The sequence below is a fragment of the Sinocyclocheilus grahami genome, unplaced genomic scaffold (genome assembly GCF_001515645.1).
Source record: "Sinocyclocheilus grahami isolate Dianchi unplaced genomic scaffold, SAMN03320097.WGS_v1.1 scaffold869.1, whole genome shotgun sequence".
NCBI lineage: Eukaryota > Metazoa > Chordata > Actinopteri > Cypriniformes > Cyprinidae > Sinocyclocheilus > Sinocyclocheilus grahami.
This window is the reverse complement of record NW_015506048.1, coordinates 413,998-427,851: the sequence shown is the minus strand read 5'-3', so window position 1 is coordinate 427,851 and position 13,854 is coordinate 413,998. Positions and strand designations below refer to the sequence as shown.

General features: G+C 38.5%; 2 protein-coding genes across 2 annotated transcripts in view; one reads left to right on the top strand and one right to left on the bottom strand.

The window, feature by feature from the left end:
• The window catches only part of p3h4 (prolyl 3-hydroxylase family member 4 (inactive)), an 18,699-nt gene extending 8,003 nt beyond the window's left edge, over positions 1-10,696 (bottom strand). The window contains exons 1-5 of the mRNA XM_016248203.1: positions 10,125-10,696; positions 3,129-3,278; positions 2,857-3,028; positions 2,508-2,636; positions 1,656-1,801 (exon numbers count right to left, since the gene is read on the bottom strand). Of these exons, the coding sequence (XP_016103689.1) occupies positions 1,656-1,801; positions 2,508-2,636; positions 2,857-3,028; positions 3,129-3,278; positions 10,125-10,580 (1,053 nt within the window). The 5' untranslated portion in view covers positions 10,581-10,696. The remainder of the gene's footprint in view (positions 1-1,655; positions 1,802-2,507; positions 2,637-2,856; positions 3,029-3,128; positions 3,279-10,124) is intronic.
• Positions 10,697-11,175: 479 nt separating this feature from the next.
• Positions 11,176-13,854, top strand: part of fkbp10a (FKBP prolyl isomerase 10a) — a 28,507-nt gene continuing 25,828 nt past the window's right edge. Inside the window, exon 1 of the mRNA XM_016248197.1 lies at positions 11,176-11,556. Coding sequence (XP_016103683.1) covers positions 11,372-11,556 — 185 coding nt within the window. The 5' untranslated portion in view covers positions 11,176-11,371. The remainder of the gene's footprint in view (positions 11,557-13,854) is intronic.

Below are 13,854 nucleotides of genomic sequence, written 5' to 3'. Positions count from 1 at the left end.
CCCTAGAACGGTATTTCAAGTGTGTGCACGTACCCCTAAAACGGTATTTCTAAAATCCACATAGCTGGTAAGTGTGCATGTTATGCTTTGCCCACTTTTCTAAAATCCTGTACGGTAAGAGCTACGCGCAACAGCTTCGTGCTCTTTCTGAGTGGTTTTATTCATTTGTCCTTCTAGTAAATGATGTGCGAAATGCAGCGTTGTGTGCAGCAAGCTATATGCTGTTTGATGCAAACGATCAAGTGATGCAGCAGAACATGGTCTACTACAGATTCCACAGACAACAGTGGGGACTGCAGAAAACCCCGGTTCCGCCTTGGGCACCACTCCTCCTATATATCTTCTGGATACCTACTTTAACAGGGTGTTGCTACTAGGGGTCTGTTGAGACAGTTCCTTCAGCACATTCAAAGAGAAACGTGCGGTAGCCCCTGTGTGACAGGCCAAGACTAGTATGATTCTAGGCTCTTGGTCGCATTCCCTTAAAGGAATCTATTCCTGATTCCAAGCCTTGAGCTCTACCCCGGGCCCAGGAGTCTGGTCCTAACAGGTAAGTATTTTGGGGTATGTAGCCTAGGCCTTTGGCCATAGGGAACAACGTCACTGACAGCCATCTAAACAGGGGCAACTCCCATAGCAATATGGTAGAGTTGGTACTTAGTGCTCGCCATGGTTCTGCCATGCACTCCCCTCAGCATGGTGGCATGGGTATACCGTTCCCCATACCGACCCCTAGAGGACGCAGTTCGAAGTTCCCATGAAAGGGAACGTCTCAGGTTACTTATGTAACCATGGTTCCCTGAGTAGGGAATGAGACACTGTGTCCTCTAGGTTTCTTGCCATGCTGCGGACGCAAGCTTCAGACGAAGAAGTGAACGATGTGTGCTCCCGGCGCCTATTTATACTATAGTCACACCGGTAGTGACTTGATGGCTGTCGCCAGCCAATTGGTTGGTGTTTTTTCAATGTATGCTTCAGACACGGGTCACGACGAGGCTCTGGCGTTTTTAAGACCTGGGACAGTCTTGCGCACTTACTTCCTGTCGCGCGCACGCGCTCTCAAGTGGCCAAGACTGCAAGTGTGGGTATTTGGACAAGGCTTTAGTCGAATCTAGTTGAGATCTTGTGAAGTGTGCATGTGACCTGCATGATCGCGTGTTCTGTGGAACTTCACTGGAGATGCTCGATCGACAAACTTTAAACTCGTGACTGATTTCAAGTTATGCTATATAGTCACTGTGTGCTGTGTGTAAAATGAGTTTTATCTTTACTTTATTTGAAAAAACATGATTCCCAATGCACACAAACTTCCCAGAATAATGAGTGCCCTGTTGGTTACAGTGTTTACTTTCTTTTTAATTATATTTTTATTAAATATTTATTTGTGAAAAATACTTTGTCTTCTAGAGTATAGGTATGTTTATTTTACACGTTTATCTTTTAGTCCATTTTCAAAAGATTTCTTAAATATGAATTAATATAAATAAAATATCGGCCATTCTGCTTTCCAAGATATCGGCATCAGTATCGGCTGCCAAAAAGCCCATATCGGTAGACCACTAATCAGAAGCATTACACTTACTACATGTTTGTCATTTTGGAAAGTTCATGATATGCATGTGTGAGCGTGTGCGTGTGTGTGTGTTTGTACTTACTGGTCGTGGTTTGAAATGCTCGTCCTGCAGTCCCCACTGTTGTCTGTGGAATCTGTAGTAGACCATGTTCTGCTGCATCACTTGATCGTTTGCATCAAACAGCATATAGCTTGCTGCACACAACGCTGCATTTCGCACATCATTTACTAGAAGGACAAATTAATAAAAGTAATTTATAAAGTGATTGTTTTGCTGAAAACCTTTTGGCAATGAAGTCTTAGTCTATGGGGGCATTTATTCTTGGTCTGTCTCTATGATTGTATTGTTATCTGATTGAGTTTGAACATTCCATTTACACTTGGCCACATAAAAGTGTTCCCACAAACTGGATTTGAATTTGCAAATGCCACACCTTTATTTTTACCATTTTAGAAGCAGTAAAATTTATAGAGTACATGTCACTTTTACACCAAATTCACATGTGACCGAGTCGCATCTAAAATGGCTCTCAATTCACCTCCTGAAATGGTTTGGTGATCGGATTGTGCTCGGTTTGCTATTCCATCAGTGAAACTGCATGAAGTGGTCAAGTGCAATAAATCTATTACACTGTAAATATATTGTGAACATGTTATTCTATCAGTTTTGAATGAGTGCATCAACAGTGTGTCATGCCAATACCTCTAGATGTTTACAAGAACTGGAAAGTGTCTATAAAATGTGTTTACAAGAACTGGATACTGAGAGACTTGCATGTCTCCTACAATAATATTGTTTTACAATACATTATTCCCCATTATACCAAAATGTACTAATTGATATGAAATATGGGCAGATTGTAGTATTTCTCATGTCTACTGCTGAAAGAAGACAATTAACAATTTTTGTTGTGTGTGTGATTACGTTACTTACATTTGTAATAAGCAAACTGCATGTAGTGGTACATGGTGGCAACAAATTTCTCCACAAAGAAACCACCAACATTTGGAATCAAATTTTCCTCACATTTTACTTTACACTTCATTACTTCAAAATAGAAATCTGGGGGAGAAAAAAAGAGAGAGGACATTGCATTTATACTGATACTAAAAAAACTAAACTCAACCATCTATGATGGTACTAGACTTCCTATGTCAGATTATTGATGGACTTCTCATGTCAAACCATTCGCATTTGAATCAGGCTTATTTTAGTTAGGATGGATTTCTAATATTCATAGCTATTTGAAGCAAATCTAAGAATGCATCATGATATCACTGACCGGCTAAGGTGGGGTAGAAGTCTTTAAACTCCTGCACATCGTATGACCCCTCACAGGACATCAAACACGTGTTGAATGTTTTAAAATACTCAGCAACCGCCAGCTCCATGTCTCGAGCACTGCTGCTAAAATCCCCCGAATTATACAGCTTTACAGCCTTCAGGAATAAAGCCTAAGAGACAGATTGATATGAATCCATATTTAGTTATTTCAGAAGAGTGCCTCTCACAAATAAGTTTAAATAGAAAAACACGATTAGAGAGAATAAATACCTCACAGGGCTTCTCCTCATGGTCTACGAGGAACTCCTCTGTGTCAAACAGTCTTTTATAGTAGTTAAGACTCCTAGATAGAAGGGGGTCCTCAGGGTTTCGCTGTAGATACGTGTGTGCTGCCGAAACCGCTCTCTCCAACTCATTCATCTAGACGCACATAACATGAGATATTTCAGTGTCTGGATTGTCTTGTTTACATATTGTTTTGCAGTTTCTCATTTAATTGACATTAGTGAAATAAGAGGTACACAGGTGAGATCTCTCCATTGACTTTCTCAAATTCAAATACATGTTTTCACTTGTTACTGTTAGAATAGCCAAGTCACATTTACTTATATAGTGCTTTATGAATTATAGATTGACATTCATATAGATTCATATAGACACTGTCGTAAAAATGTTTTATTGCTCAGAGGTTGCTCTTTCTTTATTTTCTGATTACACTGGAGTTTTTTTTTTCACTTTTAATGGTCAGGACAGTAGGAGGAGAGACAGGAATTAATGGGAGATGTGAGAAGGGAACAGGAGCAGGAAAGCACCTTTATAGCTGGGTCTCAGACTCATTCTGTCTGAGGAACAGCTATGCTTTGACACTGATCTGCTGCCCATAAGGTGATGGCTCTAGAGGTTACTCTAAGCTCAGGATACTAAGGGGTGATTTTCTTATATCTCATTTAGGTATCAGCTTTGTCTTCAGGTCCCTTCAGTTTCATTTTAGGAGAAAAGTTTTGTTTAATTACAAAATGTAAATTTTTTTCTTATTATTGTAAATTCTGAAACTATCATTTAAATAGAATTATAAGTTTCAGAATATCAAGTGTTTCTGGATAAAAAATTCTGGATAAAAAAAAAACACCTTTAAAAGGGTCTCCCTAAAAAGATTTAGCAGATATCTCATCATCATCACACACTGTGCTCAGACTTTATGGTTTCACATTTGTCTAATTTAAAGCTTTAGAAGAGATCTCAACAACATCACACAATGTGCTCAGATTCTTCTCCTTAGCAGGAGACTCTGGATCTTTCACATTTGCATCCCAGGCTTATTGGAAATATGTGCTTGATGTGACATTTTTGCAATACCGATTTTACATATCATGTTTCACGGCATTTTCAAAGTAAAATGTCCAGTGAGTGGCGCTAAAATGCACATTCAATACGTGACCCCTGACACGTGACCCATGACATGACACATTGTTATTAGGCTGATACGGGCACGTATTGCTTCAGGTACGTACTGTGGCTGTTCAGAATTCAAGTCCAGTGAGTGTTGCCAAAAGTTAATGCTTTATCGTGAAATACCCCCTACACCAAACCTAACCCTTAACGAAGTGCACATGAACAGATCTAATGCATTTGGCTCGGAGGGATGACTCTGGGCCGAGCCATTTCGTGAAAATGATGTCAAGCCCTTCTCTGGCTGTTAATCAAAGGTGAAGTTGTATATGTGATGCTAAAGTTCAAAAGTATCTTCTTTTTTTTTATGCAGCAGCATGTAAAATAGTTTTGAAATCATAACACAATATTGTGCAATGAATTGTGTAAAACTCTGGCCCTGTAAATTACACTTTGTGTGGAAAGGAGAAAAGTTGAGTCTGAGTTTTACTGCCCCTAGTGTTCATTACAACTGGAAACTGCAGCAAATCGAATTTATAGGTACATTTTTTGAGTTTGCAGAAATGTAGATAAAGGCATGTATATCCAATGAGCCTGCGTAGCACATTTGTCTCCTCTAATGTTCAGAATACATCTCAACAATTTCACACACTGTGCTCAGATTTTTCTCCTAAACTAAAGACTCTGGGGGTCTCATATTTGTCTCTTTTAAGGCTTTAGAAGAGATCTCAACAACTTAACAAAGTATGCACCAAGTCAAGTACTTGAAAGGCACAGACTAAAGTAAAAAAAAATAAACCATAAATTCAGAGTTTAAGCCTATATTAAGATTAAAATTATGCAAAAATACGGTTAACGTTACTCTTGTTGACACACAATAAGATAATAGAACTGTACAGTTTATGTGCATTGGGCACATAATTTGTTCTTGGAAATAGTAATCTACCTAATGCCTTTATCAAAACTGACTTACAGGAACAGTAACCCTGGAGCTTTCTTTGCTGAAAGGCACATTAAATGGCTTATGACTCAATCCAATCCAAAACTAATTTGATTATTAATACATATTATTTGGTAGAAATGTTTGAGCTCATATTGATAAAAGTTGTTGAGATCGCTACTGAAATTTATAGAAGACAATTATGAGCAATCCAGAGCCTTTAGCTAAGGTGAAAATCTGAGAAAAGTGTGTGATGTTGTTGAGATCTCTTCTAAAGCTTTAAAGGAGGCAAAAGTGAGATCTTCACTGTCTCTAGCTACGGAGAAAAATCTCTGGTGATGAAATCTCCTCTAAAATGTTATAGCAGACCATATTGGGAGTGTTAGAGTTTTTGTCTCAGGAAACAAGGTTGAGAAGCAGGAGACTCGAGCAAAAGTCTCAATATGATGTTAAAGTAACCTAATTTCTAGAAATAGGCTTTTTTTGAGATGTTAAAGAGATCTAATTTTTGGCTTTTCTTTCCTCTGTGATGTTCTGTCAAGTCTTTATGGTCAGTCAAGAACCTGAATGTGCTATGGTAATAGGCTATCATTTGAAGGCCACATTTATAACATTTGTAAAATTACGCTTTCTTTCCATCTAAAGATAATCTCTAAATTGCATGTTTTTAATATAAAATGCAGGAACGTTAATGCATTTATTACATCTTTGCAAATTTATTGACGATACATTTCCTTAGTATTTGCATCTGTGTACTGACACCAAAGATTTCTTGCTGAAAGCAATAGACTAGAGCAGTGGTTCTCAAACTTTTTACAGCGGTGTATGTCCTGGGGCATTTAACATTCTTCTGCATACCCCCTCTCTTCCACTTAGACTGCAGTCACACCTTTTCTATTAAAGGACATTATTTGCCCCCTTAAATTGATTTACAGGTGCATTTTTTACCTTTATAGAGGCAAATATTTTCTATCCTTATTAATTGTATGTCATGTTTTATGTTATATTCTTAACATTCCATTAAGTGTTTAATATAATAAATAAAGCAATAAATGATGGCAAATCGAAGTGATACTTGTAGATTTAAAAATAAAATCGCCAATAGGTGGCGGCAAGTCGCTGTCTTAATGAGCCAGGTGTCGCGTCATTCATTCATTCATTCATTCATTCATTCAGTAACGAAGCAAAATGCTGTAGTTATGAATGGGTTATTAATAACTGACTCTCCAAATCGTTCAAAGCCGCAGATTCGTTCACTAATGAAACACTGCTGTATGTTGCTTGGAGCTACACCAGATGATACGGATTTTGTCGGAACTATTATTTCGTTGCAAAATAGAACAAACATGACAATATTCTGTTTAAAATTCTGGCTCGTATTTTAAACATGAAAACAATAACTCGCACAGGGTATGTGTCTGTATCGAAGAGAGTTTAAATCGATCTCAATGTATAGTGCGTGTCAGTATTTGCTCTTCATGCTATTAAGTGAATATCTACTTATTGAACAGCAGCGCGATTTGCTAAAGCAGCATATTCAGCGGGCATCCTATCACATGCACGCTGCTTGTGTGGATGTCATCAGTTTTGACCGCAAAAGATGAGGTAAGCTGATTGGATATCATGTATTTGACCATTTACGGCACTCCCATTTTCCTGTTTTTATATTAGAATGTAAAGCATTTTGCTGGTCAGAAATACATGTTCGGTTTTAATGTTACTTTAAGTTGGGGTAGAATTAAAGGTGGGGTAAGTGATTTCTGGTAGCCAATGTTGACATTTCAAATCACCAAAACAAACACGCCCCTACCCCAAAAGTGTCTCGCCCCTATTTTGATAGCTCCGCCCCACACATACGTACGCAACCCAGGCAACGATTAGTTCTGTGAAACAAAGCAAAACCAATGTTACACCATGTCTACACTGGACGCGAGCGGTGCAACAAAATACTACAGACCTCATTATAATCAGTGATGCTGTCTACACTGGATGCGGCGCGACACGACAAATCCCAGACAGAAAACTGCTGCTGCGTTCTATTTATGACGTATTGACACAAATTTCAAATGATTTTCAACGGTCACTTTGTCGCGTCCAGACTTTAGCTGTTGCCGTCCAGTTTAGACACGGTGTTACTCGCCTATCGAGAAGAAACAAAGCAGCCTCGGCTGATCGCAGGCCTTCCTTGAGTTCTCTCCAGCGCTGGAAAGCTGATCCGATATTTACACGGGTCCTACTTCTTGCCTTATCGTAAGCCTTCTATTGTTCTGCAGACGTTTTCCTCTTTTGTTTTTGATCCTCCATCTCTATCTTTCTGTCGTCACTCAACTCGGCTAATGTCCGTCCTGTGCACTGAACACTCTCTCCTCTGCATCATGAGTAGACACGCCCCTTACTGCTGATTGGCTACAAGTTTATTTTGGTACTCGGCCCAACTCAGTTTTCTAAAGCGTTTTTGAAAAAATACATACCCCACCTTTAAATGAATGCCAAAACTCCATCACCTCACATACCCCAATTTGAGAAACACTGGACTAGAGTATACCCTGCTTGTTGAAAAGTGCCTCCGAAGGCAGCATTTTAGAGTTTTCGGATGCAGCCATTGTTATATGTCAGTAAAACAATGTTTCCTGACCTGTCAGCCGTTTTACTTTGCTCACGGTGCACGATCTTCAACTGTACGCAAATATGAGACGCACGCTCACTTCATAAATAAAACGCACAAAAAACTGCGAGCATACATCGTCACTTAAGTCACGAAATTACCCAAATGCCGATTAAAACTGCAAAACTGTGCATGCATGTATGTGAATTACATTTAAGAACGTCTCTCAAATGAATGCAGCCTACTGAAATATTCTGCAATTCGAGATCACAATAGGGCGCAATAGGCACAATTAATCGAATGCGATTGTCATGCGCATTTTGTTAGTAAAGCCGGTTCTGTAATCAGCAGGAAATCATCATCACTTGCTTTCAGATGGAGCAGAATTTACTACACAGAGCTGTAGTTCACTGACAAGTTACGCAAAAAAATAGCAGACGATTTTATTGCGCGATTATGAAATCGAAGAAATCGTTGGCGATAATGACAGCTGCTTGCATAGCTTCTCGGTGAACTACGGCTCTGATGCAAGATGGCAAGATGATAGGCTATGTAATTTTTTTTATTTATAATTGAATGCACAAGTAGACCAAATGTGAGCACAGTGCAGTTAAATGTACTAGAAAATATGCGCAAATTTGTCATTAATTTGTAAAGTATGAAAATGAAAAGAAAATGAAACCATATTTAAACGCATTAAATAACTCATTTTCCATTCTTACAGTATTTTCCTTTGTAGCCTACAGAGCTCGATTTAGGTATGACAAAAGCGCTGCAATTAATTTATTTTGACAACTAATAGAATGTTAAACATTAACATAAACATGTTTGTGAATGGGCATTTGATTTACATTTGAGAGAAACTGAGAAGATTGTAAACAAGGATACAAACTAGCAACTTTTCACTGAAAATTGCCATTGTAAATTCAAAATAGGCCATCTGTGTAATTCAAGTAGATTCAATGAGTTGAAAACTCTTGCTACTTCATACTTCAATACAAAACAATGCTGAACTTTGACAAAATATATATTTTTAAATGTTGTAATAGTGATTTTATAATGTCTAAATATAAATCCATTAGCAAAACATGAGAAAAATAACTATATTATAGAGTGGAAATGGTAAAGGTAACAATAAATGATCCTCTGCTGCCATTTATTGGCCATAGTGGGAATCATGACATTCATTTTAATAGTATTTGTTTTTCTACCAGGTGAAATCTTGGCAGATATCTTCCACTTAGCATGGCAAATTTTCCATGAATTATCTCTTTAAGTAAAAAAAAAAATGCAGATGTTCTTTAAAATAAAATTTACTATATAAAAATGTGCAAATATATGAATAACTTTGAGGCAAATTAATAATATATATATTAAAGGGGATGTTATGTTACATGCTTTTCTTTTTTTTCTTATTGTTTTTCTTTCACTTTTTTTCACTCCTGATGAGTTTTTATCCTTCCATGCACAAGCTAGTATTAGGCTTTTGGTCATTGACTTGCAGAACGTTTTCTGCGTGAGTTAGAGGCTACTAGAATACAGGGGGGCGCCGACACTGATCTTGCAGACCCCTCGGCAAATGTGCAGCTGCGCCCCTGGTCCTGACCAAGCGTCCATATGCGAGTTGGAAACGAGAACGTGTTGATTACATAGCTACACGCACTATTAGGCACTGCACTATGCTGGTATTTAATAATGATTACTGCTTTATAACTTAATTATGAACCCATATATGTTGTTTCACATGCCATAGGCAACTGTAAAAGTGCGGGGGAATAATCTATCGCAAATCTTAAAAATGATTTGGAATTATTTTCTGTATTTCCTTTTATCATGAATTATTACAGCAGCAATACAAACACGCAGCAAATTTACCGCAGATTTGCCTCAGAATTCTGTCCCTTTACTTAACATTACTTTTCTCGCCAGTGGTTGTGAATCCTCATCCATCCATCCTAAATCTTATTAACTGAAAGAAATCATGTTTTGGCGTTAAGCAGTTTTAAGACATTACGCCTTCAAAGCGCGGTTGAGTTGCGATCACGAAGCGCATCTTGCGTGGACGTGGCATGTGTGCCGCTTACTGGACCAATGAAACGCAACGCACCGATTGAGACACATAATCAAAAATGCATTATTGCTGCTAGAGCAAATTAAATCTAAACAAGTGGGTGTTACAAGTGATTACGACAATAGGACAATGATTTACAGTAATGTCCATCCATCGTTTATTACCATTTTCAGTGGACAGTTAACGTTTTATGTATAGCACTGTGAAGCAACACCTAAAAGCGTTCTGGCTCATCGTAAATCCATGAACGTGATCTCTTACCTGGAAATAGACGTACTGAAGGTACCGGTAGGGTATCCTCTGTTCGAAAGCACCCAAAGTCTCTCGCTTAGGATATGATTTTGAAAACACGGGAAAGTTTGTTTTGCACCTTTTCAGGCATGCAGCTCGCATTATGATGTGCCCCATGATCAAGAGGGTAGTTTCCGTGTTGTTCTCCTCATGTTCCCGGCCCACAGCGCTGCAGTTCTGGCTGCAGTGCGCTTCGCTGTCCTTCAGCAGCCGGTGAAGCCGCAGGCTCAGCTCCAGATATTCAGCGCTCTGCTTCCAGTCCTGAGCCGCGTACATCTCTAACGCGTGTCCGTACGCAGACTCCAGCGGCATCAGGTCGTTCGCTGGAAAGCTTTTGAAGCTGTATTTCTCATACTGAGCCTGCACAGTACAGAAAAGATAGACAATACTGAAAAACACGACTAAACAAATGCTTGTTTGCGCCATGCTTCTGTTTCTCACTGTAAGCGCCGATCCCGTGTAATAACGGAGAGCGGAGATTCATGTCAGGCTGCACGTAGGAAATCTGTGGCCCTTTGGGGTTGCAGGAGTTTTACGGTGATGGAAAACTCTGCATGCCTCCCAAATTCTGATCTGGACTGCTTCTCTGGGTCTAAACGTCCGTCAATTTGAACTATTCTAGTCATTGCTCTGAGAAAGACTTAAAGTTAGAAAAGTTTGACAGATTATTGTTGCTTTAAATATGAATACAAGTCTCCCTTTTGTCCATTTCCCCCCCACAGGAATGCACTTAGCCTATACGTCCAAGTATAGACTACCTTTGGATCATTAACTTTTAACAGGCTAATTTAAAAGGCTGGGTCCAATTTGAGCTTTCAGCTTTTTCATCCATCAGGGATCTATATGGTAATTCATAAAACAATTGTAAATTGTATAAAGCCATGCAATTTAGTTAGCGTTCCTTATATTGACAAAAAACATTTTGAATAGCCTACTGCTTGTTGCTTAAACTTTAGGAATGCGTGACCGAACGGAGTTTAGGACCGCGCGGTTGCTGCTGCAGCTCCTGCGGATTTTGACACGCAGTACAGTTACACAGCCTACGTGAACATCAACTTCTTTCCAGTTATTTTCCGCATGTTTGCACATCATTTCACAGATTTCAGGATAACAAATGCATAGTGAAATTTTTACAAGTATCGTTTGTCACGGCTTGATTTAGTTTAGCTTTGGTTTCTCCTGCAGAATACCGAATGAGAATTATCCTCTTATTTTAAATGGCGATAACAGCAGCTCTCACTGTTCTCCTCACTCTCATACATGTTGCATGTGGTCAGTTGGAAGATGTGATTATTGATCGATACTTCATACCAACACACTGCTCGAGAGAGGTTCAGACCGGAGATTATGTTCGGTATCAGTATAACGGCACATTCGAGGACGGACGGAAGTTTGACTCCAGGTGAGTGAACTCATACCTTTATGTGCAGCTGACCTCTGAACATGTTATCAGCTTCTTTTTCTGCAAGGCATCAATTTCAACAGTACGAATTTACACATTACTGTATGCAGGATATTGATTGCAAGACACCGGACAGAATGTATGCTTTTACTGGTGATCTGACAACAAATTGCAGTAGCCTACAATGCCATTGTGGTATAGAAAAAAAAAAAGATAAAAAAAAAGGATTATTGTAGGGGAATTACAGTTAAATCCCATAGAGAGACCAATATGCTCAATGAAGACCAGGAGTCAAATTTGTTCAGTCAGTTGACAGAGAGTTTACTGAAGGCGGAGTTCCAAAGGCCATAGAAAATGATTAAGAGGAGCCATTCTCCAACTAACTTAACATGAATACTTATAGTCATATTGACATCATTTCTACAGGTTCTGATAGGTTAACAGTTCAGATAATTCTAGCAACATCCAAACATGATGTTTTTTTCTTAAAGACAGTATCTTGGAGTTTCATTCGTAAGCAACTATGGTAAGGGTGAGTCACAAATCTTTTTAGGGCACTTCTCATCTGCAGCTGTTGATTCTCTGCAGGCTGTTCCTTTGGCATGATCATATTCCTAAACTACCCCAAATACACCATTAGATAAAACATTCAATAGTTAAATAGTTGAGGACACAGTTGTTTTACAAAATTTATTGCAAAAATAGTTTAAATGAAATGAACACTTGAAATGCGTGAAATAATTACTATAATAAACAGAAATAATTTTTATATTCAAAGTAAGCACATTCATTATTGAAAGAGTGCAGTAATGCTGCCCTCCCCATTCATTTAAAAATACTTTTACAATTTTAGGGAGAGCTGAACAAGCTACTTCAACTCCTGCTTGGGTAAAATGGGATTACATTTTAAACTTTTCAAGAAAGAAGGTGGGTTGGTTTTTACATCTGTTATGCTACACAACTAATTGCAGAGCAGGTTTTAGAGACACAATCTTAGAGTTTTTCTCAGTTGCTTTGGTGCATTTCTCAGATCAAAACGACTCAATCGCCATGTCACCATAGTCAGTTGTTCGCATCATAAAAGCAGTTCTTCAACAGCAATGTTGGCATATTTGTCTTTAAAATATCTTAATCTTTATAAGAATCTTAGTTTCTCCCAAAGTTCTGTCTGTGAGACAGACCTTTATACCTGAAGACAAAAGGACTAGAAACAATAGTTAAGATCCTGCAATCTACAAGAAGCTCCTGAGAATGCTATTCTTTTGTTATTCTAACTGAATGGACCATTTGGTTCACACCTTTACAGACACAGTTTCTGTTAATTGCATCTGGCATGGTCACAATGTAAATGCATCTCACATCATCTTTCACTGTGCACAAAATTCCAAAATTCCAATTTTTTTATATAGCAGGAAAAAAACAACAACAACAACAATAAAACTATTTTTTATTGGTTTTACACAAATCATATGTATGACATTTGTCCAAACACAACAAACAGAACTCTGTAATTTGTCATATTATCAAATGAACATGGTATCCCAGATAGCAAGCATCCATTGAAACAATGTTACAGTAATTCAGTGGCATTTAGTTAACATCACTTTTGCACCCGCAAAATAAACCTTGAAAAAATGTGGAAATTTGATTTAAAAATCAACAGTAACGGCTTTAAATCAATGTTACAATGTGATGTTGGTTCAACATCATGCTTGCACTCAGAAAATGAAACGCAACATCTACAATTGACTTAAAGGCACACAGCCCGAAATCAACTGCAAATAAGACATTAAGGCCCAATCCCAATTCTACCCCTTAGCCCTTCCCCTTTCCCCTACCCCTCTGTTTCGCGCGTTCACGTGAAGGGGTAGGGGTGTCTCAATTCTCTTTTGGTTGGAGGTGTAGGGGTAAGGGCCAGACAGCCCTTCAAACAAAGATTTTTCGGGACCACACTTCAAACAAAGGGGTATGAATTATCTCAGCGTAAACCGGCTTCAGGGGCAACATGGCTGCCCGAGCGAACAAAAAGACACATAAATGTAAGCATTTATGGCATTAATAAAGATTTTAACGAAAAGTAATCATTTGTTTTATGTTACATTCAATCGTGAGTTCGTATTTACGGTTATATTACTCAAAGAAATGTTTGCAAAAAAATCGCAAAAGTTTGCAAACGTCATATCATTACAGATTGCACGATAGTGCCACAACATATATTCATGTCTGATCAGGGCGATAACCACCATAGACATTGAGGAGGGCTAGTACCCCCAATAATTAGAAATCGCTAAACCCTTT